The sequence below is a fragment of the Heloderma suspectum genome, chromosome 2, assembly GCF_057233095.1.
Source record: "Heloderma suspectum isolate Gila_16-S chromosome 2, 16-S_ref, whole genome shotgun sequence".
NCBI classification, from domain to species: domain Eukaryota; kingdom Metazoa; phylum Chordata; class Lepidosauria; order Squamata; family Helodermatidae; genus Heloderma; species Heloderma suspectum.
Genome location: NC_139459.1, coordinates 83,760,284 through 83,785,516, shown reverse-complemented (window position 1 = coordinate 83,785,516; position 25,233 = coordinate 83,760,284). Strand labels below are relative to the sequence as shown.

Below are 25,233 nucleotides of genomic sequence, written 5' to 3'. Positions count from 1 at the left end.
ATTGAACAGCAGCCCAAGACTGTTGAGCCTGTCTAATACCAGCAGGTTCCTTGATTTAAGCTGACTGGTTCTGCTATTAGGATATGTTCTTTTATCTTTTCACCTCACTTGAAAAACAGATCCCACCCTACCCCACCCCTGCTGCCACTACTGGATCTCTGTATGTGTTTACTTTGCTGTTCACTTCATGTATCTGATAAATTAGGCCCTTAACTACAGCTCAGGCTCCAATAGAGTTGTTATTCTTTAAGGTTGAGTAGAATCTTGGTCATCTTTTCTGCAGTAGACTAATACAGCCACTCCTCTAGAATCTGCTCATGTTGTTTCTCTGTTTTCTCTACTCTTAACCAGTGAGGCTGCTGGCTTTGATTTCAGTGGGGCTGTGAATCCATTCTGGGTTTTAGTCAGAACCAGCCAGAACTCTAAAGGACCTGTCTAAGGTGCTGAATCTATTTGGGGGACAGGGTCCAGCACCTTGGATAGTTCCTTTAGAGTTCTGGCTGGTTCTGACTGAAATCCAGAATGGATTACAGCCCCATCAAAATTGGAGCCACCAGCTTTCACTGCCCTTCACCCTGCCACAAATCTTACTTATTCTGTTGCTTGATAGCAAGCACAAGAAATCTTGGCCATAAAAGAAGATAATTTCTAATTAAAGCCATTCTAAAGCTTCCTTGCAGGTTTCGGTTGATCAGCATGTTGGGTATAACGGTAATTTAAAACATGAATTTTATGAATTTGCTGTACAGGACTTCAGAGGGATACTCCCAATATAAGTAAATACATTATTTTATTTTAATTTAAAACCCAGCTGTCTGTGAAAATGGATGCCAGAATGGTGGTCGCTGCATTGGACCCAACCGCTGTGCATGTGTATATGGATTCACAGGCCCACAGTGTGAAAGAGGTAAGAACTAAACACTGGAAATGTACCTAAAATCAGAGTGTTCTCCAGTTTGATTCTGTAGTGATGAAGAGGAACTGTGCAGGAAGAAATAACTGTAAGAGAAAGGAGGGCCCTGGTAGTGAAATTTAGGAGCATTGAAAGAGGGGGGAAAGCAAAAGGAGTAAATGCACAAAAGGGCGTAGGAGGGACCAGTGTCTCTCCCTTGACAATGTGATCCTCCCACTTTTAAGTACTGAACAAATATTTCTCAGTGTCCTCCACCTTTTCAACATTTCCCTGACTGTCCACCTACTTCAGAAAGGGAAGATATTAATGCCCGTGAGGGGGTCCTTTTTGAAGCAGGTACTGTTTTGGGGCTCCTTTTCAAAGCAGGTACTGCAGCATTTACTGTGGTTCCCTGACGGTTTAAAAAAACAACAACATAAAAATGTATGCAAATTTAAGGGCTGGGAAGTAAATGGAGGGGAAATTTGCACACCTGCATTAACTGCTCCGTTACTGCAGGTGTGCAAATTCCTTCTCAATTTACTTCCCAGACATTAAATTTGCACAGATATTCCCAACAGTTTCAAAAATAAAACCCTTAGAGGGAGGCAGAATGGGACAGAGCAAATTGGGCACCAGCAGTTACTTATACCGCCCCCTCGCCCAATGGAGCCCCATTCATTCTGTCCCATGTAGCCGCCTTCTGACATTTTTAATGAAACAGTCAGGGAACTGCAGTAGTAACTGCTCTCAAAAAGAGCTGCAAAAAGGCAGAAGAGTTAGTATCTCCCCTTTCTGGAGTAGCTGGAGAATCAGGGAAGTGATGAAAAGGTGGAGGGTACTGAGAAGTGTCAGTTCAACACTTAAAAAAGAGAGAGGATCACATTGCCCAGGGGGAGATATTTCCCCCCCTCCTTTTGGTGCACACTCCCCCCTCCCCCACATTTTCAGTACTTCTGAATTGTGCTACCAGGTCTCTCCTTTTTCTTACTATTATTTCTTCCTTGGTCCTTCACAACTGTGCACGAATTAGCCTATATGCAACCTTGTCTTGTCAATGTCCACGTATGTTATCTACTCCTTTTCGGGGTGACTGTTGACAGCTGAAACATAAAAGTAAATAAAAGGCAAAACTACTCACATTGAATAGCTATAAGTGCACACTTGTGAAAGACCGACAAAAATAACAACAACAACAAAAAACTTTATGACCCCACTTGCACATTTTGAGGCATCAAAGAATAAAAAACAAAGCCAGAGAACAAGTGATGGTCCTTCCAAAGTGCCATTTTGGATAGTCACTGGGAAGATTGCAAAAAGCAAGTGGCATGGGCTTTTTTGCCGCTCTTGCTGAGCGGGTCTGTAGCCAATTGTGGCAACCCATGATAAAATCACTCTCCTGGACCTTGATTAGTATAACATGGCAACCCATTGTGGACATTAACAACCCTACAGCAAGCCATGAATTCTCAGCATGGCTTGTTTGTGAAAAATAAGCCACCCTGCAGAAAACGTTCCAGATTTGGACAACGTGACAACCCAACATTGGTAGCTGGCCATGGTCAGCTGTCGTGTTGTGCAAATCCAGTCACTGTGGGTTATGCGAGGGTGTTTAACTCTCAAATAAGCCCCACCATCCAGGTTGGAACAACAGACAAGCCACAGTAACTCTTGGCCGGGGCTTGCATATTCATAATGGTGGATTAATTAGCCCATGGTGGGCTGTCGTGTCATCTGAACCAGATCATTGTCAAACTTGTACTTATTTGATCTGAGATGGCTCTAATCTCTGCTGCTTGTGTAGTAAGAAACCATTTTAAGCAATTTTTGTAGAATAAATGTTTGTTGTGCATTGTACAAAGACAGTAGATGCTTAATGGTAAATAGTAAAGCAATACTGGTAATTTGCCTGTATTATAACCTGACTTTTTAAGAAACAGTTTGTAATTTGAAATTTTTAATTTTGTAGTCAACATTTCCCCAGATTTCTTGGATAAATTGGGTTACTATTTGTGGAGCATAATGTTCAGTGAGGCTTACTTCCTAGTAAGTTTATTTAGGATTGTAGTCTTAAAGAATTTATCATGCTAATATTTATGTTATTGTCCTTTATATACAGAGCTTTTATAGTTCTGTAAATTAAGGTAATTTAAATTAGGTATTTTCTCTGTAATATAGAACACATGTAGGTTTCCTTCATATTGGCCTCCCAAACTCAGTGGCATGATAAAGCGTGACTGCTTGTTCAGCTATCTGGGTTTCTAGCAGACTAATTTCCGGGCTGGAGACAGGAGACTGAGCAGTAACTAATCACTGGCATGATTACAGTATATTTAACTTGAAGATTTGCTGTTGGTATATAAGAAAGCATAACCTCTTTTGAACCCTCCTAGCCATACTTTTCTATCTATCCTTTTGTATCCATTATTGGAAACTGCTATTGTGGGCAGCTCTGCTTCTTGCCTTTGAAGATATAAACTCTAGTTGTTTATTTTGAAGAATATGTGGAAAAATGTTCTCTGTGAACTGCAGAATGTGTTTTTCTGTACCATATGAATTTCATACAAATTATGAGAATTTCAATTTTCATCAAAAGTAATGAAAAAGAACATACTTTAAACCTTTTATTTTAATAAATCATTGGCTTGGGACCTAAGCTGGCCTTCATCATTTATTTATTCTTCATTCATTTACATAAAACATTTGTGTCCCACTCTTCATCCAACAGATTCCAGAGCAGTGAACAACAAATATAAATAATAAATTATTGATATAAAACACTGAAATGTACTGTAAAATTGTAAAATTAACAATAAAATAAGACAGCAATCAAAACATGCAGCAGGGTGAGACATTTTTCACATGAAAATGCCTGGGAAAGTAAAAGCATCTTAACCTGGTGCTGAAAAAAATGTAATTAACCTTTAGGGAGGGCATTCTATATCTGGGGCACCACAACCAAAATGAACCCCTCCTGTCTTGTTATGTAGTGTAATTCCAATAATGGAGACATTTGTCACATGTTCCATGTTCTGAAAACATTGCAGGTGGGAACAGCATTCCAAAGGGTGTGTGTGTGTGCCATAGCCTATCACCATCTGCCTAACCTCTGAAGGCAGGGGTAAATAATTGAGAAGAGTAGGGGCAGTTTTATGAGTGAAGGCACTCCTTCAAGTACCTCGGTCTCAAGCCATGTAGGGCTTTTAAGGTAAACAAGCACAGCATTTTGAACTCTGCTTAGAAATAGACTGGCTACCAGTGCAGTTGTTCCAAAACTGGTGAAATATGTTTCCATTGGCCAGTCCCAGTTCACAGTCTAACAGGCACATTTCTGACTAGTTGAAGTTTCTTAGAAGTTGTCAAATACAGTGCCACATGTAATGCATTGCAGTTAGGAATAGGCACAGACAATTATTTTGCTTTGGGCCACTTTGGACAAGACCTGCTTTGCTTTGGATCTGAAGTTGGGCCTTGCTTCAGCTCTCTGAAGCTTGCACTGTCTCTTCATTTACTATAATGGGGAAATCAACAAATGGTTATTGCTTTTTTTGTATGGACAGTAGCCCCTTCTGAGTCAATGAAGCCTGCCAAATTTCAGACACACAGATGTTGGGTGGTGGGGTTATGCAACGAGCCTTTACAGTTTGAGGTTGTTGGGTTTTTTTTTAAAGGGAACCACTTACAACTTTAAAAAACTGGCAGAATTTGATAAAATTTGTAAGCCCCTTCTGAGAGGATAAAGAATGCCAAATTTCAGACAAGAAAGATTGGTACAGGGGGTTTTGTGCTAGGAGCCTTTAAATTGGGGGTAGGCAACTTGTGGCCCACCAGATGTTTTGGCCTACAACTCCCATCTCTCATAATCCCTCACCATTGGCCATGCTGGCTGGGAACTGTAGGCCAAAACATCTGGAGAGCCACTAGTTGCCCACCCGTGCTTTATGGGTACAATTCATGTTTAGACAGAAAAAAGCCCTACAACTCCCAGCATTCCTCAGCCAGTCAGAACTCTAAAGGAGCTATCCAAGATGCTTCCTTTCTGTCTAAACATGTGTGGGATTGTGGCCTAAACTGAACTTTTTGTGCAGGAGAACTGATCTTGCCACTTCTGCGTCTCCTTCCAGAAACTGTGTCGGGGGCAACACAATATGTGCAATGTTGCTGCTTCATCCTTGATGGAGTAGATAACACATTACTGAAATTTGAACGTGTACACGACAATATTCTGTGGATATGTGTGTAACACAGTCACACACAACAAAGAACACCGACACAAAGTCCAAAAGATAGATACTAAATTAATACTCAGGGACACATACACGTATAAGCACTGAACGTAAATCAAATACCATTAGGGGCAAAATGGGTGGGATATTGGGGAGTGAAGGGAAATGACATCTAATAAATAACTAGCACTCACAATACAAACAAACAACAGCAAGAATAAATAAGAATTAGGATGCAAAGAATTGGGGTTTAGGAAAATATTTTAGGAAAGGATTGGTCTGGACTGGTATAAATTCATACAATTAGTACACAACTACCAACATCTCCACAAGTCTTTCAGTATTGCTGCTTTTAGGAGAGTCAACTTGCAAAAGACAATTGAAAACACTAGGGCAGCTTCTGATATGTTACTTCAATGTCTCTCCCAAAAGCATTGATTGGAGAGACTTTATAAAGTCATTCCCTGGTTGGAAGCTACAGATGTCAGTTACAAAGCTACACCCCTCCTCTCCCTTCCCCACTGCCTGACAGTTTCTTTTTATGAAGAGCCTTTATGAAGAGCTTACAAAAAGAATTGTATCAACTGGCTAGGAAAAATCCTGCAAAATATTATTCTGAAGCTCTAGAGTAGGTCTGAAGTGTTGGGAGCAGCCTGCTTCACTATGGACCACTTCAGACAAGACCCTTTTCACTTGAGAGCAGCGTTGGCCCTTCCATGTTAGGCAGAGTAATGCAGCTACTTCAGGCTGCTGATGCTTCAGGGTGAGGAGCACCACTAAGGTGCTAGAGGACAAAGCTGCATGTACCATGTCACAAGCTCTGGGTCACATGCTGGCCTCAAGTGTGCTGTCCTGTTGCCAGTGTTGAGTGGCTTCTGCAAATGGAGACTGCGTGTGTGTGTATGTATGTATGGTTGGGTGGCTGGGGCATCATCCTGGTGTTTGCCTCAGGCAGAAAAATGTCTTAGGTCCACTCTGCTTCAAGGAGGGTCTGAATATCTCCATGGAGAGCTGCTTCAGCTTGGTATTTGGGCTTCACCCAAAGTGGATTACAAAGTAATTGAAACAGCCTAACATTGTGATTACCAGAGAATGGATAACTCTGCACACAACTGAGACTAGTGCTGTGCCAAATATTTCCATAGTGGGAGCATGGGTTCCTTATCTTAAGTATATGAGGTAGCCAAGGGAATGGTTACCTATTTTTTACTTTGAAAACTGTGATCACTTGAGGAAGCATGGGTGTCTTCACAGATAGCCTTTCAATCTGGCAATAGGTCCTGGAATGTCCATGTGACCACACAATGATGTGTGATCACATGGGCATTCTAGGAATTGCTGCTGGGCTGAAAGCTTGTCAGAGAAAATCCCAGTGCTGTTGCAAGCATAAATGGAGGTTTTCTAAAGTTTTAAGAGCTTTGGCGTTGTTGTTTTTTTGAAGCTTACTTACTGTTGGTTCAATCTCATCATTTTGGAGATGTGACTCAACTACACACTGAGAGCCCGTGTGGTTTAGTGGCTAGAGTGTTGGACTTGGAGTTGGGAGGTTCTAGTCCCCACTCAGCCATGGAAGCTCACTGGGAGACTTTGGGCCAGTCACTGACTCTCAGCCCAACCTACCTCACAGAGTTGTTGTTGTGAGGATAAAATGGAGAGGAGGAGGATCATGTATGCCACCTTGGGTTCCTTAAGGAGTAAAAAAAAGGCGGGAGATAAATGTAATAAATAAATAAACAAACAATATAAGTTACTTCTTGGATCCTGAACCTGCAAAGGCTGTTCATAAACATAATTTTGTTTGATTGAATATGCACTGCTATGTACACATACGATTACATAGTAATGTCAAACCTGTAGGATGATTTGGAGAAGCAACTTCTGTTCTCACTCAGAACAGCAGGGGAGTGGAGAAGCAGCAATCTGTCTCATTAGGTGCTTTAGCAACCTCTCCCCCACTCCCCTGGCCAGGACTTCCCTCTGCTTCTGCAGCTTGATCTGTGTGGATTGGGTTCGAATCAGCTGTACTCCTGGGCTTGTAGGGCTTTGCAAAGCTGGAAGCCTTGCTGCAAGATGTAGAGAGCTTCTGTTGCCATTCCATGGCCAGGTGGGCAGTTTGGCCTAGCATAGCAATGGCACTGCACTTTTTTTTTTTTTTTTTAACATGCATTTGCCTTTGGAGCTAAATGCATATGTGACCAGAATCAACTGCAACCAGTGTGCTTTGAGATGGAGGGCTCCTAGAGCTACCAATCAAAATATATTGTGCAGTTCCATCTTTTCTTCCGTAAGGGATTTGGGTGGGAGGGAGAAAAAAATGGAAGAAATGGTGGGAAAACAGAGGAGGGTTACACATGGAAGACGTCATCATCTGGACCTTATGTAGAATGAATGAGGCAGAGTGACTGGACAAAAAAGGGCTCATCTGGAAGCACATCTAATCCCAGGGGCTTGTTTGCGGACATGGAGGTTTCCACATCTAGTCCTCCTCCACATGCACTAATACTGAGAAAGATGAGGTCTATTCTTTGTGTACTTTGGGTTTAATTCTTCTCCTTATTTTGGGGGCCATGACCTTTTTTTTCCTACTTCAGATGTGGTTTGGCTATCATTGCTGGTTTTATGCCACAGTTGCTGTGCCACCTGCGGTGATCCTGCTTGTCTGTTCATACTAGCAGTGATCAGCTAGTACAATGGAAGCAGTACATGGAAAGTTGAGAAAGGCTTCCCACTAAACCAAAAAACATCTGAAAATAATAAAATGTAATAACGAAAGAGAACTTTTCCAGACTAAAAATCTAACACGCATAGGTTGGCATGCCTTGTTTTTATGGGAAAGAACTCTCTTCTGAACTGGAACTGATTGAAAGCCTGAAGTATTGTTATGGCTTATCCTGCATGGACCCAATATTCAATTTAAATGTCCTGTTATTTACTGATTGTTTTATTAAAATAATACACTGTATGTTTCATTTTAATAGTTACATTTAAACAACATGGTATAGTCAGGGCTGCTATTTAGTGTGTATGTGAAAGTTAAAACTGCATGTAATTATTCTTCAGGAGCACCTTCATCTCTAGATAGCTCACTGATTCTACATAGTAAGCTACTTGTTGTAAGCAGGTAAATGGACCAATGTCCTTTTGCTTGCAAAAAAATGCCTGAGGGTAAAGTTGAAGGAGTTGTGAGGGGATCCAGCAGCAGATTTGAAGCCAGACAGCTACTGATCAAGTTCTTTCCAGATTCCTCTAAGCTTCTAAAGGTTGGCAGATTATAAAGCTCCCACTAAGGGTTCCATTCAATACAAGCTATGTATATGACAATATGGAGGGGAATAGGAATTCTCACACTGAGGCTGCAGTCCTATACACACTTACCTGGAGTAAATGTCATTGAACTCAACGGAACTTACTTCTGAATAGACATGTACAGGATTGTGCTGCTAAGCTGTAGTCCTGCGCACATTTATGTGGGAGCAAGCCCCACTGAACACAATGGAGTTGACTTTTGAGAAAACATGCATAGGACTGAGCTGTAATATCACTGGATTGGATAGAGGAGGCATTTGTTCTGGCAGCCAGGAATGTTCAACTTGTAGAATACAAGCTATATCAGCATTAGTATTATGGCAGGGATCTTTAGTTTGTTTCTAAAGTGCGACCCCAGAGCAGAATTATATTTGTGGACACTCCCACCAGTGTAGAGGGAAGATGACATTCACTGATTGCCTTTCCCCTGTAACCTCATGCGCCCCCCCCCCCCCACTGCTCTGGAGAGCTGGGGGACCCTCTGAAACCATAGGGGGGTTTCAGGGGACAGGGGAAGTTGGTGAAAATTGCCCCCTTTAGCCAGTAGTTTCCTCTTCTAGAACTCAGTCTCATCTGTGAATGGAAGGGCTTCTGTTTCATGATGCTTCCTTAGAATCCAGGCTTAGATGTGTGAATGTATTTCTTTGTCATGACTGACATTTTCTTCAAGATGAGGCTGGACTGTCAGGGATGCTCTGACTTGGATTCCTCCACTGAGCAGGGGGTTGGACTCGAGGGTCTTATAGGACCCTTCCAACCCTGCTACTCTATGACTCTGATTCTGTCATTTCAATGATGCTTTAAACTGCTATTTTTATTTAATTTTTAAATTAAATTACAAATGAGAAACGTATTGCCTGGAACTTTGACTCTTTCATTTTAATATAACTTATTTCCAAATAATTGAGCTAAGGATCATACCTTAAGGCTTTTCATACCTTTAGCACTGCTAAATAATTTATTTTCTTTAATCAAAAATGGAATATATATTCTTTTAGGGCACAATCCTATCAAGATAGGTGGCCACCTCCATTCATTCCCTCTGCTCCTCTCCTGCCCTGCTATTTTCCACTAGACAGCCATTTTCGGCTCTCTAGCCACGGGGGGTGGGGTGGGGCTGCGACCGGGAGAAGAGGCTGCTGTACGACACATTGGATGTGTCATATACGCAGGTCTGCTCTCCCCACCCTGGAATGCCCCCAGCCCCGCCCCTTTTCAGTCGCTCCATGCTCCTCTTCCGAGTGTGGAGGATGGGGTTTCTCCGTGCTGCAGTTAATTTTCATGTTAAAACACATAAAGAGAACAAGAGAGATGAAAGAGAAATTAATATCAGTGATATTTAACAAACCTTGTTTTTCAAATAGTACAATACACTACAACCGATATTGCCAAAAGAGTAAATGATTTACGATGCATATTTATTTTGCTTTAGAAGGTATTAATGAGGGATCATTAGTACTTTCAAAAACTTCCTCTGAAAATAATAGGACAGATAACAACATCTAAGCAAAACAATCCTACCTTAACAAAACAATTCAGTTAGGTTCTTGTTTGTTTTTGCAGCAGAACTGTTTAAGTTTGATGATTAATATTAGATAAGGATTGTAAAATATTGCTTACATTGCTCAAAAATCCAAATTCTTGTGGTTGCAATGGTCTGAGGTTGTGCCCATTAATTTTAGTACCATTTTTTTACACACAAGGATTTATTCTGCAAATCTAAGATCTTATTTTTAAATTTACAAATGTTACAATCTAGAACTGGGGGAATATCAATACAGTTTACAATAACTGTATATTCAGTATATAGACTTCTTTTCCTTTGGGACAAACTGCTGCCATTTCTTGATATGTCCCCTCTTTTTTGGTCAAATCCAGATTTGAAAGTGAGAGAGATTTCTCAATTTGCCTGACCTGCTTAATTTGAACAGTTTATTTTATATATAAACTGTATTTGTATAAAATATACATGGATGTGATAGATGCCAGACTGCAAGATGCGAGACTAAAGCCTTATGCAAGCTTGGTACAATTTGTATACAGCCTATATGTGGTAGAGGTGCAGATGTGTCCATTCTGGCAAGTCCTGGCAAGCCCTATCTCCGAGCTTCCTGATATCCACAGATCAGATTTCACATTCAACTTGGGGTCTATGTTTACAATGTCTAATGCGTGTAGACTCAATCTAAGTGATACACTATTCAAATATGGGAAGTAAAGATAATCCAGATTAGAACTATGAGTGATGGAAGCTCTCCATGTAGTAGGTCCCATTCTGACTCATGGACATCAGATTGGTTCAGTCCTGCTCCCTAATGGTACATGGTCTGTATAGATTCTGACACAAGCTGTAGAATGGCAAATGTTTTGCTAAAACTTTGCTTTTAGCAAAAATCCTGCTTTGTTCAACTAAATTCAAGAATACCGTTCAAATCTGTGATTCAAGCTATAGTATATTCTTCTTCCTATAGTACCCTAGTGGTGTGTGGGTGTATTGCAGTTACCATATTTAGCCAATACATCATTGAGTATTTTTTCTTCCAGGATTGCCTAGGGATGTTAGAGAATTCTGCCACGGATCTCGGTGAGGCTGAATGCCGGTGCATTCGGCCCCCCAAAATCCATGGAGGAACGAAGCCCCCCGCCCCCCCACCCCGCGAAATGGGCCCGGAACAGAGCACCTACCTGCTGCCGTCCACGCTGACTTGCAAATGGTGGCTGCGGCTGCCATTCGCTTCCTCCCTGTAGCTGTAATAGGCTACGTAAATACTTACGTAGCCTATCAGGGCTATCGCAGGGACGCCATTTGCGTCCCTGCGGAAGCCGTGATAGGCTACATAAGTATTTACGTAGCCTATCACAGCTTAACTAAGGGAATGCAAATGGTGGTGGCTACGGCGGCCGCCATTTGCGTTCCCTTTTTTTTTTCCCATTTTAGCCTACGTAAATATTTATGTAGGCTAAAACGGCCAAAAAAAAAAGGGAATGCAAATGGCGGCCGCTGTAGCCGCCGCCATTTGCATCCGCTTTTTTTTTTCCTGTGATAGGCTACGTAAATATTTACGTAGCCTATCACGGCAAAATACAGGGACGCAAATGGCGGCGGCTACGGCAGCCGCCATTTGCATCTGTGCAGGCTGCCCAGCAGCCGGATGTCCAGATGCCGGTGGTCCTGGCCAGCAGCTCTGTGGAATCTCCGCGGAGCGGAGCCGGCCGGAGAGAATTTCGGGGGGAGGGACGGAACGCTTCCCCCCCACTGCGAATGTCAACCTTCGAAAAGGTAAGTGATTTTCGTACATCCCTAGGATTGCTGTAGGGTTCCATTCAGACTTGCTAGGACCAGAAATCTGCTATCTGGATGCTCCCCCACTCCCTGGTATTCACTGGTTTTCCCTTCCTGATGGAACTCTCTTGCCCCCACCCCCCCAAGCTGCACCAGAGGGTTTGGGATCCTCTGGAACAGTGTGGGAGGTGGTATGGGGGAACCAGGTACAAGGGGAATTTGCAAATAATGTCTTCCACTTCCTCCAGTGGAAGCCCCCTCTGGATCAGAGTCCTTTTCATAAATTGAAGGAGAATCTGGATCCAAGCATTAATCTTTTTCACTAAGCTGAATTTTTCAATAGTTGGAACATTTACAATTCGTTTAGACAGTCTTGATTTTTAAATTGTGCTTAACTGCAACAATGTTGAAATAAATACAAAAAAATGAGGAATTAAGGGAAGTATTTGATCTTTATGAGACTTACCTTACTCTAAATAACTCTGCTGCCCATAGGTTAGCTATTTTTCCAAGACAGATAGCCACAGTCATTATTTTTCTGCAAAAAGATTAGCTATTATTTTCAGCCAGCACTCCCAGCTTGTTGGATATCACCTTAAAATGCTTTTTCCTTTTATCTGGCCTAAATCAGAACATGCTACTTAACGTCTTGTAAAATGTAACACTTCATGGCAACCTCTGTGGTTTTGGCTGCAATGTATTACTTCAAAGAGAATACTTTTCCATTAATGACTATTAATATATTGGAGGAAAATGTTTAAGATAATTATTAATATATTTTCTGTTTCTGTACAGTTTGACATTTTTGGATAGTGCATTTTGTGCTTGTAATGTGATATATAAGGCTGACACATAAAGGGTAATAGCACATGCATATATTTTGAGGAAGTATATTCAAATAACAAGTATGTATACAGGAACACTTAGGTGTTAATTCACATAATCCTGAGAGCATGAACTAAAACAGGGTGCTTGGTAAAATGGCCCTATGATTGTTTCACCATGTATTCAACTCCTGATATTTTTTGTTACCACTGCTAGAACTTGGTCAGTAGTGGATTGGTAAAATACTTGAAAAACTGAGGCAGGGAAACACAGCAACTTAATTATGTGCTTTTATGACGGGCTATTAAAGTATTAGGTAAACCCATTGAGGGCAGAGTTTAATCTCTTTTCATGTCTGCTCAATGTCATTGCTTGTTGTAGTTGCATTTATATTCCTTGAATTCTAAAGTTCCAGGCACCCACAGCACCTGTCAGTTAAAATAAAAAGAAATGCTGAAGCATGTTACCAGGGACTGTTGCCCTAAGAAGAAGCACCAGCAACCCAGTCCTAACCCTTTAATCCGTGTTCCATAGCTACTACGGATGCCATTTTTCATTTCTTACGGCACTAGGAAAAAGGGGAGGAGGAGCTTTTCCTCACAGCTGCTTTTACCCTCACAAGGTTCCATGTGAGGGTGAAATAAATATGAGTCTGAACACACTGATATGGTAGAAGCAGTGTGTGTGTGTGTGTGTGTGTGTGTGTGAGAGAGAGAGAGAGAGAGAGGGAGGGAGGGAGGGAGGGAGAGGGAGAGAAAGTTTCAGGGGAAAAGCAACTGGTGGAGAGAAGAGTTCATTCCCTGTTGCAAATTGTCCCTCCTCAGGGTACTTTGCAATGGCGAACAGGCTGCCAGGGCTTCACATAGCTATAATTTAACATGTAGCTTGCCTCAGATTGGAAGACTATTGGAAAACTGTTCCACACATTATTTTAGACAGTTACATTTTTTCAGAGGAGAAACAGAACTGTAGGCTAAAAGCAACAGTGACATTTTGCACAAGCTGCAAGACACCTGCACAATCATTCTTGCATGGATACCATATGATAGAGATCTTTACTAATCCCTTCTCTTAATTGAAAATATAGGCAAGATACACTAAGAGTTCAAGGAATTTAAATCCCTGATGGGATATATGGAATTTGTTCACTTTCCATAAAAAAAGGCATGCCATGGCATCTTAGAGAATAACTGGCTTATTGTGGCTTGAGCTTTCATAGGGAACAGATTACTGCATCAGATATGTGAAGCAGACTGAAAAGTTTGCTCTGTTTATTTACATGGGGGTGGAGGCACTCCCTAGGCATTAAAATGTTTCCTCTTAATTTCCAGATTATAGAACAGGCCCTTGTTTCACTCAGGTCAACAACCAGATGTGTCAAGGCCAACTGACGGGCATTGTTTGCACGAAGACTCTTTGTTGTGCAACCATTGGACGTGCATGGGGCCATCCTTGTGAGATGTGCCCTGCTCAGCCCCAGCCATGTCGTCGTGGTTTCATCCCCAACATACGAACTGGTGCATGTCAAGGTAAGCTATTTGAATTAAAACTGGTTACTGAAATTAGAGCTTTGCCTACTGTAGAATAACTCTGAGCAAAAGATTAAATCCAGATTATTTTTTTTGGAGGGGGGGAATGTTTACTATCAAACATTTCTTTAATGTTTGATCAAATGTTTCTGTAAGTGTCAAGGTATTTATTAGGCTGTATTGATGTAATAATGAAGCCAATGTGCTTGGGAAAGAATGAATTTAGATGAAGAAAAAGATGATCTTGTGCACTTGCTCATTAAGGTATAGTTCCTCTTAGGGCAACAGATACTTTTTCTCTTGGTACCCATTATAATAATTGTCTATAAGGTATCTTTATTTGTTCCTGTATTTAGTCCATGTCCCTGTTCTTTTGAATAATAAGATAGTTCTTAATGGTTCTCAAAGTGAGACATGGCATACTCTAGAGTGATGTCCCTATAGTCTCCCTGACTTTTCCTATTATGTATCTTGATAGTCCTAAGAAGCAGAGGGCAGATGAAGCAATGTGTTCTTCTAAGTTCCTATTAGTACAATGCAATTTGTACTGCATATATTCCAAGCCACGTTGCTGTTTGCTCCTGGCACATGTTTGTGTGTGTGCGTGTGCGTGCTGCTGTATGTTGCAAACACACATGTGCAGCAACACCACACACAAACACATGTGGCAGCAGCATGCCACATACAAACACACGTAGCAACATGTCCTAGAATATGTAGATCAATAATTAAGAATAGTACCTAAGCATGTGCAGAGTGGCATTCTGCTATCACCAACAAAAGAAAAAGAAATCACTGCCTAACTTCAGGCACTGCCCCGTGTCACTCTATTACCTCTTTTGGGTACTAACTGAAGTGTTCTAAGATGACAGTTGCTGCCTTTCCCTCCAGGACTGAGCCAGCAAGGGAAAGGAGATTTAATTACCCAATCCTCACAACACAGGGTTATCCCTCTGCAACATGGGAGACTATCAAAACCTGGAACACACTCATCAGATTATACAATCTCCACGGCCCCTCCTTTTTCACAAATCCAGCAATCTCTCCCTCTGGCTGCTGTTCCCTGTCTTCTGTTCTCCACCAGCTTTACCACCCCAGGATTCCTAGAGGTGTAGGAGGGGAGAGTTCCTTAGTGCCTTGCATTTCTCACCCAAATAAGGATGGCAAACTTAGAAAGCCACTGTATCAAAGCAAGATTTCTGTGATCTACAGATGATTAAGAAAGGCAGGAGACACACACAGAGAGTCCAGCTCAGTAATTAAAGATTGCAACTTTCTCACCTGTAAGGCCTGATAGGTGACAGCAGAGCTATCAAAAAGGCAGGAGAAAGAGTGAAAACCCAGTTCAAAAGATAGATAGATGACAGACAGGCAGACAAATAGATGATAGCCAGATGATATTTGTGTGTGAATATCACATACACACATACATGCATATGTATATATATATATATAAAACAATACCTGGAAAACCTGAACTATGATGTCCTAATCCTGTCAGCCAAACGGAGAGCATTTTCATTCTTTGCTGTTGCCAGACAAATGTTTAAGTACATTTACAAATGTTAAGTACAGACAAATGTACTTAAATGTTTATTTTCTTGAAAACTGTAACAGCCATTACCATTTCAAGAAAACATACTTTAAAGGTTTTTTCCCTATGCCTGTTGCGTATGTAATTGATGCAATTATGGGACTTGATACTAAAATTTTAGAGTTTAGCAGAAGTCCTTATTATACGGTCTGGTTCAAAAGTTGGCAGCACTAACCAGCAGTGTGTTGGGCCTTACACAAAATGTGGCATATTTTTTTGCTAGTGGTTTGATAGAGTGATATTTTACTTATTCTTTAAGGGAATTAATGTAATCACAGCTCAGTCCACAACTTAGTCAGAAGTTGGAGCCAATTTCATTCCATGTAAGGGGGAATGCAGAAAATAATGAAGGCGTAATGGTTTCTGGTGGGGATTGTTGTGAGTGACCATATGGCCTTCTTTCTCCTTAAAACATCACTCCTACCACTAAAAGTGCCACAGGCTCCCATTCCATAGGGTGGGAAGGAGAATTAGCAGCATGGTCGCAAGAAAGACACTCAGTCTCAGCATGAAAAGTTCACGACTAAAAAAGAAAGAAAAAAAGAAGCAGCATGGGTGAATAGGCATGGAGCTACTTCCTTACTGATTTCAGAAGCTCTCAGAAGGATGTTGCAGTGGCAGCACAGTCAAAGGACACCACCTTTAAACACTACATAGTTTATGTAATGCACCAATATGTGTTTCAAGCACTGCTTGACCTGTGAATCAATAGACTGAGCTCTCTCAAAGACATGAGAAAGAAGTACAAGCATTATGAAACATACACATCTTGAAGCTCAGGTTTGCTACTATCTTGCAATTTTGAGTGCAGGAAATACACTTCGAAAGAAGGCATTGAAGATGGTGTTCTGACATACACAAGATAAATATGTGTATGTCAAAGTATATGTCAGAAGCTGCCTTTAAAAGCAGTCTTTTTAAAGTCTTTTTAAAGATTTCAGTGCTTGCATTTTTGTACTGTCCATATTTTACTTCTTTAACGGTAATCCACACTGTCAGAATTCATTGGGAAGTTTGGTTGCCTTCCTTTATCTGCTGCTTAGTCTTTATTAGGGTCCAGTCTTTATGGCAATGGCCATACAGAAAGACAGATAATCTAAAAATCAAGAAGCATGGGTGCAGTGTCAAGAAGGAACAATGTTATTAGAGTGATATTCTCAACTGTAGAACTGGAATATGTGAATAAAATCCAAACTGAAAATATTTATATCCTAGCAGAGGGCCATTATTCTATTGCTGTTACAATACTTATTTTCAGCAACATGTATTTGAAAGAGTTCCTTAGAGGGAAAAAGGTGGGATATAAACGCAATAAATAAATAAATAAATAAATAAGAATTATAACTCGCATATCTTTCTGCTCAGCAAAATATGAGCCTCCTCCCTCCTCCTAGAGGCCTAGGTTACAAAGAATTGTGTACAGCTCACTATTTAACTGATGTTTTTACGTATTCATGATGACATAGTGTTAACTGAAGTTTCATTTCTGAAAACCACATAAGAACTGTTACTTTGTAATAGTCAGTTTTGCTAAATTATTGTGGCCCAGAGCAGTAATGTCAAATCTTTTAAGTGATGTTAAGCTTTTATATTTAATTAATATGTCAGCAAAATATTAATCCATATCCACAAATTACATCCATGTCCACCTTTCCAATAGGACAGGAACAATCTATAAAATACACAAGATTATCTGCCTATTTATTATGGATGCATTAAAAATAAACAATATGTTTATTGTGGGTTTGTACAGTAGATTCTTGAATCCCCAGACAAAATCAGTTTCTGGTATAGAATCATAGAATAGTAGGGTTGGAAGGGGCCTACAAGGCCATCGAGTCCAACCCCCTGCTCAATGCAGGAATCCAAGTCAGAGCATCTCTGACAGATGGCTGTCCAGCCTCGTCTGGAATGCCTCCAGTGTGGGAGAGCCCATCACCTCCCTAGGTAATTGGTTCCACTGTCATATTGCTCTAACAGTCAGGAAGTTTTTCCTGATGTTCAGCCGGAATCTGGCTTCCTGTAACTTGAGCCCATTATTCCATGTCCTGCACTCTGGGATGATCAAGAAGAGATCCTGGCCTTCTTCTCTGTGACAACCTTTCAAGTACTTGAAGAGTGCTATCATATCTCCCCTCAGTCTTTCTCTTCTCAAGGTTAAACATGCCCAGTTCTTTCAGTCTCTCTTCATAGGGCTTTGTTTCCAGTCCTCTGATCATCTTTGTTGCCCTCCTCTGAACCCTCTTCAGTTTGTCTGCATCCTCCTTCACGTGTGGTGCCCAGAACTGTACACAGTACTCCAGATGAGGCCTAACCAGAGCTGAGTAGAGGGGAACTAGTACTTCCCGGGATTTGGAAGCTATGCTTCTATTAATGCGGCCCAAAAGAGCATTTGCCTTTTTTGCAGCCATATCACATTGTTGGCTCATATTCAGCTTGTGATCGACAACAATTCTAAGATCTTTCTCGCTTGTAGTGTTGTTGAGCCACGTATCCCCCATCTTGTAACTGTGCATTTGGTTTCTTTTTCCGAGGTGCAGAACTTGGCATTTATCCCTATTAAATGTCATTCTGTTGTTTTCTGCCCAGCGCTCCAGTCTATCCAGATCACTTTGAATTTTCTTTCTGTCTCCTAAATATAAGCAATCCCGTCCAATTTTGTGTCATCTGCAAATTTGATCAGCATTTCCTGCACCTCCTCCTCCAACTCATTAATCAAAATGTTGAAGAGCACTGGGCCCAGGACTGAGCCCTGCGGTACCCCACTCGTTACCTCTCCCCAGTTTGAGAAGGTCCCATTGATAAGCATTCTTTGAGTCTGATTCTGTAGCCAACTGTGGATCCACCGGATCGTTGTTTCATCAAGCCCACTTTGAGCTAGTTTGCTCATCAGGATATCATGGGGCACTTTGTCGAAAGCTTTGCTGAAGTCGAGGTATTATGTCTACAGCATTCCCACGGTCCACAGGGGAGGTTACTTGATCAAAACATGAGATCACATTTGTCTGGCAGGACTTGTTTTTGACAAATCCATGTTGGCTTCGAGTAATCACGGCATTGTTTTCAAGGTGCTTCCAGATGGATTGCTTTATCATCTGCTCCAGAATTTTCCCAGGGATTGATGTCAGACTGACTGGTCTGTAGTTCCCAGGTTCCTCCTTTTTACCCTTTTTGAAGATAGGGACAACATTAGCCCTCCTCCCGTCATCTGGCACTTCCCCCATCCTCCATGATTTCTCAAAGAGAATAGACAGCGGTTCTGAGAGTTCTTCTGCCAGTTCCTTTATGACTCTAGGATGCAGTTCATCTGGCCCTGGAGATTTGAACTCATTCAAAGGAATTAGGTGTTCCTTGACCATATGCCTATCGATCTCAAGCTGCAATCCTGCCCCTTCAGCCTGCACTTCGCCTTTGCCAGGGGGTTCATAGACCCTCTTTTGGGAGAAGACTGAGCCAAAGTAGGAATTGAGCACCTCTGCCTTTTCTTTGTCATCTGTTATCGTTTTGCCATCCTTATTTAATAGCTGAACAACCATTTCTTTCCTCTGCCTTTTACTATGCACATAGCTGAAGAAAGCCTTTTTGTTGTTTTTAGCATCCCTCGCTAACCTCAGCTCGTTCTCAGCTTTAGCCTTCCTGATGCCATCCCTGCAATTCTGTGCTATCTGCCTGTACTCTTCCTTTGTTACTTGGCCTTCTTTCCACTTCCTATATGTGTCAACTTTTGTTTTCAGGTCATCCCTAAGCTTTTTGTGAAGCCACATTGGCTTCTTCTGTTGTCTTCCACCTTTTCTTCTCGTTGGAATTGTTTGTGATTGTGCCTTGAGAATTTCCTTTTTTAAAAGCTCCCACCCATCTTGGACTCCTTTTCTCATTAGCATCGCTTGCCATGGGGCCTTACTGATCATTGTTCTGAGTTTATTAAAATCAGCTTTCCTAAAATCCAGGGTATGCATTTGACTACACTCGGCTTTTGCTTCCCTTAGAACCAAGAACTCAAGTGCAACATGGTTGCTTTCCCGCAGAGTTCCTGTAACTGCTACTTTATCCACTAAGTCATCTCTGTTGGTTAGGATCAAGTAAAGGATAGCCGATCCACTAGTTCCTTTCTCTACTTTCTGTAGGAGGAAGTTATCCGCCACACAAGTCAGGAATTTCCTGAAGGGACCATGTTTTGCAGAATTTGTCTCCCAACAAATAGCGGGGAAATTGCAGTCCCCCATTACTACTACATCATGCTTCCTTAAAACATTGGCTATTTGCTTTTCAAAAGTTTCATCCTCGTCTTCTCCTTGGTTGGGTGGCCGGTAGTAGACTCCGACCACAGGTTCCTTTTATTCTTTGCTCCATTTATTTTGATCCAGATGCTCTCGATGGGGCTACCAAGCTCATCCTCCTGTATTTCTGTGCAGAGATAAGTATTTTTCACATACAGTGCAACCCCACCTCCCTTTCTGTTCCTCCTGTTCTTTTTGAACAAGTTATATCCTTCAATTGCTGTATTCCAGTCATGAGAGTCATCCCACCAAGTCTCAGTTATACCTATCAAGTCATAATTTCCCTCCTGTATTAAGAGTTCAAGTTCATTCTGTTTGTTTCCCATACTCTAGGCATTAGTATATAGACATCGAAGACCATGTGCTTCATAGTCTGGCTTTCTTCCTACATGTGTCTGAAGACTATTATTGGGCGCTATCAGAGCTGTTCTCTCCGTTGCAGTGCATGCGCCTACGTCCATTGTTACCCCCAATATTACATCTCCCTTCCCTGTAGGATTCAGTTTAAAGCCCTCCTGATGAAGTTCTTCATGCTGTGACCAAACACATTCTCCCCAGCCTTTGTAAGGTGCAACCCGTCCCTTGCCAACAGCCCATCTTCCAGGAAGTATAGTCCGTGGTCCCAGAATCCAAATCTCTCTCGTCGGCACCACCTTCGTAGCCAGTCATTCACCTGGAGTATTTTTCGTTCCCTTTCTATACCTCTTCTAACTACTGGAAGGATAGTAGGTATGCATGAGCATCCCTCTGCTCACCCTAAAAGGGATCAAGGCTTTGTGTGTGTTTCATGTGAATGTTTGCAAAGCCTCAGGGACACGTGTGAAGTGCTTGCTGTGCTTCCCCTTCTCCTACCCCAAGGTGACAAAATTTACCTTGAGGGGGAGGAGGATGAATCTGTTCTCCCCATTCTCCTCTGCACAAAGGTAACTTTCTTCAACTTGGGTCAGGAGAAGGGGGGAGCGTAGGGCTCTGCTCACTCTGGTCCTGTTTGCAAGAATCACCTATATCAGCACCTCTCCTCTAATACTTGTAACACCTCCCGTTTCTGAAGAGACTTCATTAGAGTTACACCAAAGAGTCACTTGGCTCTGTAGTTTCAGTGCATCTGAGAATCTTTTCCAGTATTTCAGAGCTTTAGTTCCCAGTTAACTGATCATGACAAATATTCTTAAACTGTGCAATGAACACTGACATTGTCACAAAATTACACTGTGGAAATCGAAAACAGTATGAGTATTCAGCCTGTGAACAAAGCCTGTGAACAATGTGTGTTTAAAGCAACTATTATTTGTTACTCTAATTTATGTAATTTCACAATTGCTCTTTATGACGATCTGAATGTGCTTCGCACAACGTGAATTAGGATCTCAGCTACTGAACAGCTTGTACTGTCAAATCATTTTTGAGAGCACCAAAACATCAAAAGCATAAAGATAACATCAGACATTTGACAAGGGACAAATCCTGAAAAGTGCTGAGTATCTGTAATTCTCATTAAGCCAAGCACAAAGGCCAGTTGCAAAACAATAATTGTATGTGTTTTCCTGAATTATGGATGGTCTAACAATACCACCCTCCTTTTGTTAATTAATGGATAAACCTTAGGGATAGGCTATGTGTGGCCTTTATTCAAATGTAATGAAGGAAGAGAATGGAGACAAATTGCTGAGGAAGCAAATTCCCTGTTAACATCCCCTTTTGTGCATCCTCAAAAACTTCAATATAAGAATATGGATCTTTACAGTTGTTATTTCTCTGTAGAATAGATAGGGTGGTTCAGGTGTAATGGAAAGTTATGGCTTGGTGTTAGGTGCCTGAGTTTTTGGCACACACTCTCTTCTCCCAGCCCCTTTTCCTTTTGCACGTAGAGATTCTCCCTATCCTTTCCTTGTTTGAGGAAAACCATAGTTGGCTTTTTTGTCCAAACAGCAAATGTCACTTTCTCCTTGTCCTGGAAATTAGCCAGATCCATGCATGTAATGCCAAATCATGGTTTACGGTTAAGTCTGAACCACCTGATACGGTAAAACTATACCCATTTAATAGATATTGTGCCTGTCTTGACAGTATGCAAAGCAATGTTGGAGTATTATGAATTTGAACTTAATAATGTCCTCCAAATATGTATCTACCTATTTGACCGTTCCATTACCAGTTATGGTAATTTGGTACTGAATTGGACAACTGAAAGCACTCTGTTGATAAAGCTCCTGGCTATTAATTTGAAGGTCTACAGTTCAAGTTCATGTCCAAATCTCCTTCTTCTTACTTGGTAGCAAATGCCGGGTACTTGTTGCTTTCTTGTTAGTTTGTGGAATGAAGGAGCTTTGTTTTTCAGCTTCAAGAAAAGTGGCAATGTAGGAACAGTGGCTACAAACAGCAGCTATGTCCAAGTTGCCATTCTAACTGTGACAAAGGATACTAAGGACACTGCTGTTTGCTATCCCCCTTGTTTGTTTGTTTGTTTGATTGATTTATACCCCACCTTTCTACCAAAAAAATGCACTCAAGGTGGCTTCCAAAAACAATGTCAAATACATTAAAATAATAAAACACATTAAAAGCACAATTAAAAACAGAACAGTGACAGAATAAAAACAGCACTCTACCCAACAGACCCCCCTTACAGGCCAAAGGCCTTCTGGAATAAAACAGTCTTTGCCTTCCATTGCAAGGATAGCAGAGAGGGAGCGAACCTAGCCCGGTTTCACAGTCTTGGAGCATCCACCAAAAAGGCCCTCTCTTGTGTCACAACCAAACACACCTCTCATGGTGGTGGTCCCGAAAGAAGGGCCTCTCCAGAAGATCTTAAGAACTTGCCAGGCTAATATGGGAGAAGGCGATCTTTCAGGTAGCCTGGTCCCAAGCTGTATAGGGCTTTATGGGCCATAACTAGCACTTCAAATTCTGCCTGGGTACAGAGCAGTAGCCAGTGAAGGTGCTGTAACAAGGGAGTTGCATACTCCCTGTAACTGGCCCTGGTCAACTGTCTGACTGCAGCTTCTTGGGGATGGTGTAAAAGCCAGAATGGAATGGGCCAGAAGGGCCCGTTTTTATTAAAACACATGCCAAAAATAGTGGCATGTGTTAGACACACTTGAGAACAATATTTTAGGACTAAAACCCTTGTAATATTGTATTATTATTAACCTCATATTATTGTTAACCCCACAATGCCCAGAACACATCCGGAACAGAATGGAATGGCTTGGAATGGAAAATTCCGAATGAGCAAAATCAACCAAACTTAGCAGTCACATGTAACTCCATGGCAGGGATGCAAGAAGCCACAAAATGTCCACAAAGATTATGTTCCGATACTTGTTCTGGGCAAGAGTCCATATTAAAGAAAAATGACCTGGAACGGTAACTTCCAAGCAAGCCAAATCAACCAAACTCACTAGTCACACACTACTAGATGGGACAGATATAATAAGCTCCAAAACTTCCATGGAAACCGCATTTCAATAGCCTGTCCAGGCCATAGTCCATATTGTACAAAACAGGCTGGAACAGCACCTTCCGAGTGAGCCAAATCACCCTAACTCACCAGTCAAGCCAGACTAGATGGGATTGATGTAATAAGGTCCAAAACTTCCACTGAAACAACATCTCAACAGCCATTCCAGGCCATAGTCTGTATTCTGGAAAACAGGCCGGAATGGCAACTTCTAAATGAGCCAAATCAACCAAATTCACCAGTCACACTGGACTAGATGGGACAGATGTAATAAGCTCCAGAATCTCCACAGAAATCACGTTTCAATAGCCATTCCTGGCCACAGTCCATATTGCGCAAAACAAGCTAATACATTTAAATAAATTAACATTCATAGTATTGCCCAAAAAAAGACAATGCTAAAGAATGCTCGGAATACAGAACAATCAGCATTATGTGCCATACATTAAAAATATTTCTCAAAATTATATACAATCAATGTATAAGAAATTAGAATTATATAAGTGAAATGCAGTTTGGATTTAGAAGCGGGATGGGAACAAGCGAAGGATTATTTGGAGTTAACATCTTAATTCAAAGATGTCTTGATATGAATAAAGACATATACTTGGGATTTATTGATTATGAGAAGGCATTTGATGCCTGAGTGATTAAACGCTCTGAGTGATTAATTGACATACTGAGAAAAAACAATATCGATAGTTAGGAGATTCAGATTATAGAAAACTTGTGTGGGAATCAAACAGCTTCAGTTTGTATAGATGGAGAGTTACCTGCAAAAATTCAGATCCAAAGAGGAGTAAGACAAAGCTGTGTCTTATCGCCTATGCTATTCAAGTTATATTCTGAAGCTATATTTAATGAAGTACTTGCCGAACAAACGGCTGGCGTAAACATCAATGGAAAAATAATTAACACAGTTGGATACACTGATGACACCATAGTAATGACAGATAATATATCTGACTTACAAAAACTACTAGACTGGATTAATAAAGTAAGTAATGAGTATGGCCTTAAAATAAATATTAAGAAAAATATATGGTGATAAGCAAAAAGCCTCTTACTGCATTTAATATTATGATAAATAATATGCCAATTGAGCGAGTCATAAAATACAATACCTAGGAAATTGGCTAAATGAAAGAAATGAACAAACACAAGAGATAAACGCAAGAGCGGAGATGGCAAGAACAGTGTTTGTTAAAATGAAAGAATTTTGATGTAATCGGGATCTTAATCTTGCAGTAAGGATTCGGATGGTAAGATGCTACGTGTTCTCCATATTATTTTGTAGAGTGGAGGTTTGGGCACTGAAAAAGAACGATCTGAGGAAAATCAAATCCTTTGAAATGTGGATATACTGATGCATGCTGAAAATACCATGGACGGATCGAGTAACACATGAGAATGTACTATGCAGAGTAAGCAAAAAACAGAATGTGTAAAGACTATCAAGAGAAGAAAGTTACAATACCTTGGTCATATTATCCGTGGTGAAAAATACACCACACTCCAACTCATTATACAAAGGAAAATGGAAGGAAAAAGATCAATAGGAAGACGGCAAACATCATGGTTATTGAGGGAATGGTTCAGCTGTACTTCTATATGACTATTCAGAGCAGCGGCGTCAAAAACAAAATTAGCTGTAATGATAGCTAACCTCTGACAGGAGATAGCACCAGAAGAAAATATCAATTTGTTGAGTCAAACTCATGTAACTGGTGAGTTTGGTTGATTTGGCTAACTCAGAAGTTGCCGTTCTGGTCTTTTTTCTGGAATACAGACTATAGCCCAGAACAGCTATTGAAATGGTGATTTCCATGGAGGTTTTGGAG

The 25,233-nt window shown here is 41.1% G+C and overlaps 1 protein-coding gene across 1 annotated transcript in view; it reads left to right on the top strand.

Moving 5' to 3' along the window:
* The window catches only part of FBN2 (fibrillin 2), a 262,921-nt gene that overhangs the window by 19,402 nt on the left and 218,286 nt on the right, over positions 1-25,233 (top strand). The window contains exons 5-6 of the mRNA XM_084832107.1: positions 812-907; positions 13,864-14,061. Coding sequence (XP_084688233.1) covers positions 812-907; positions 13,864-14,061 — 294 coding nt within the window. The remainder of the gene's footprint in view (positions 1-811; positions 908-13,863; positions 14,062-25,233) is intronic.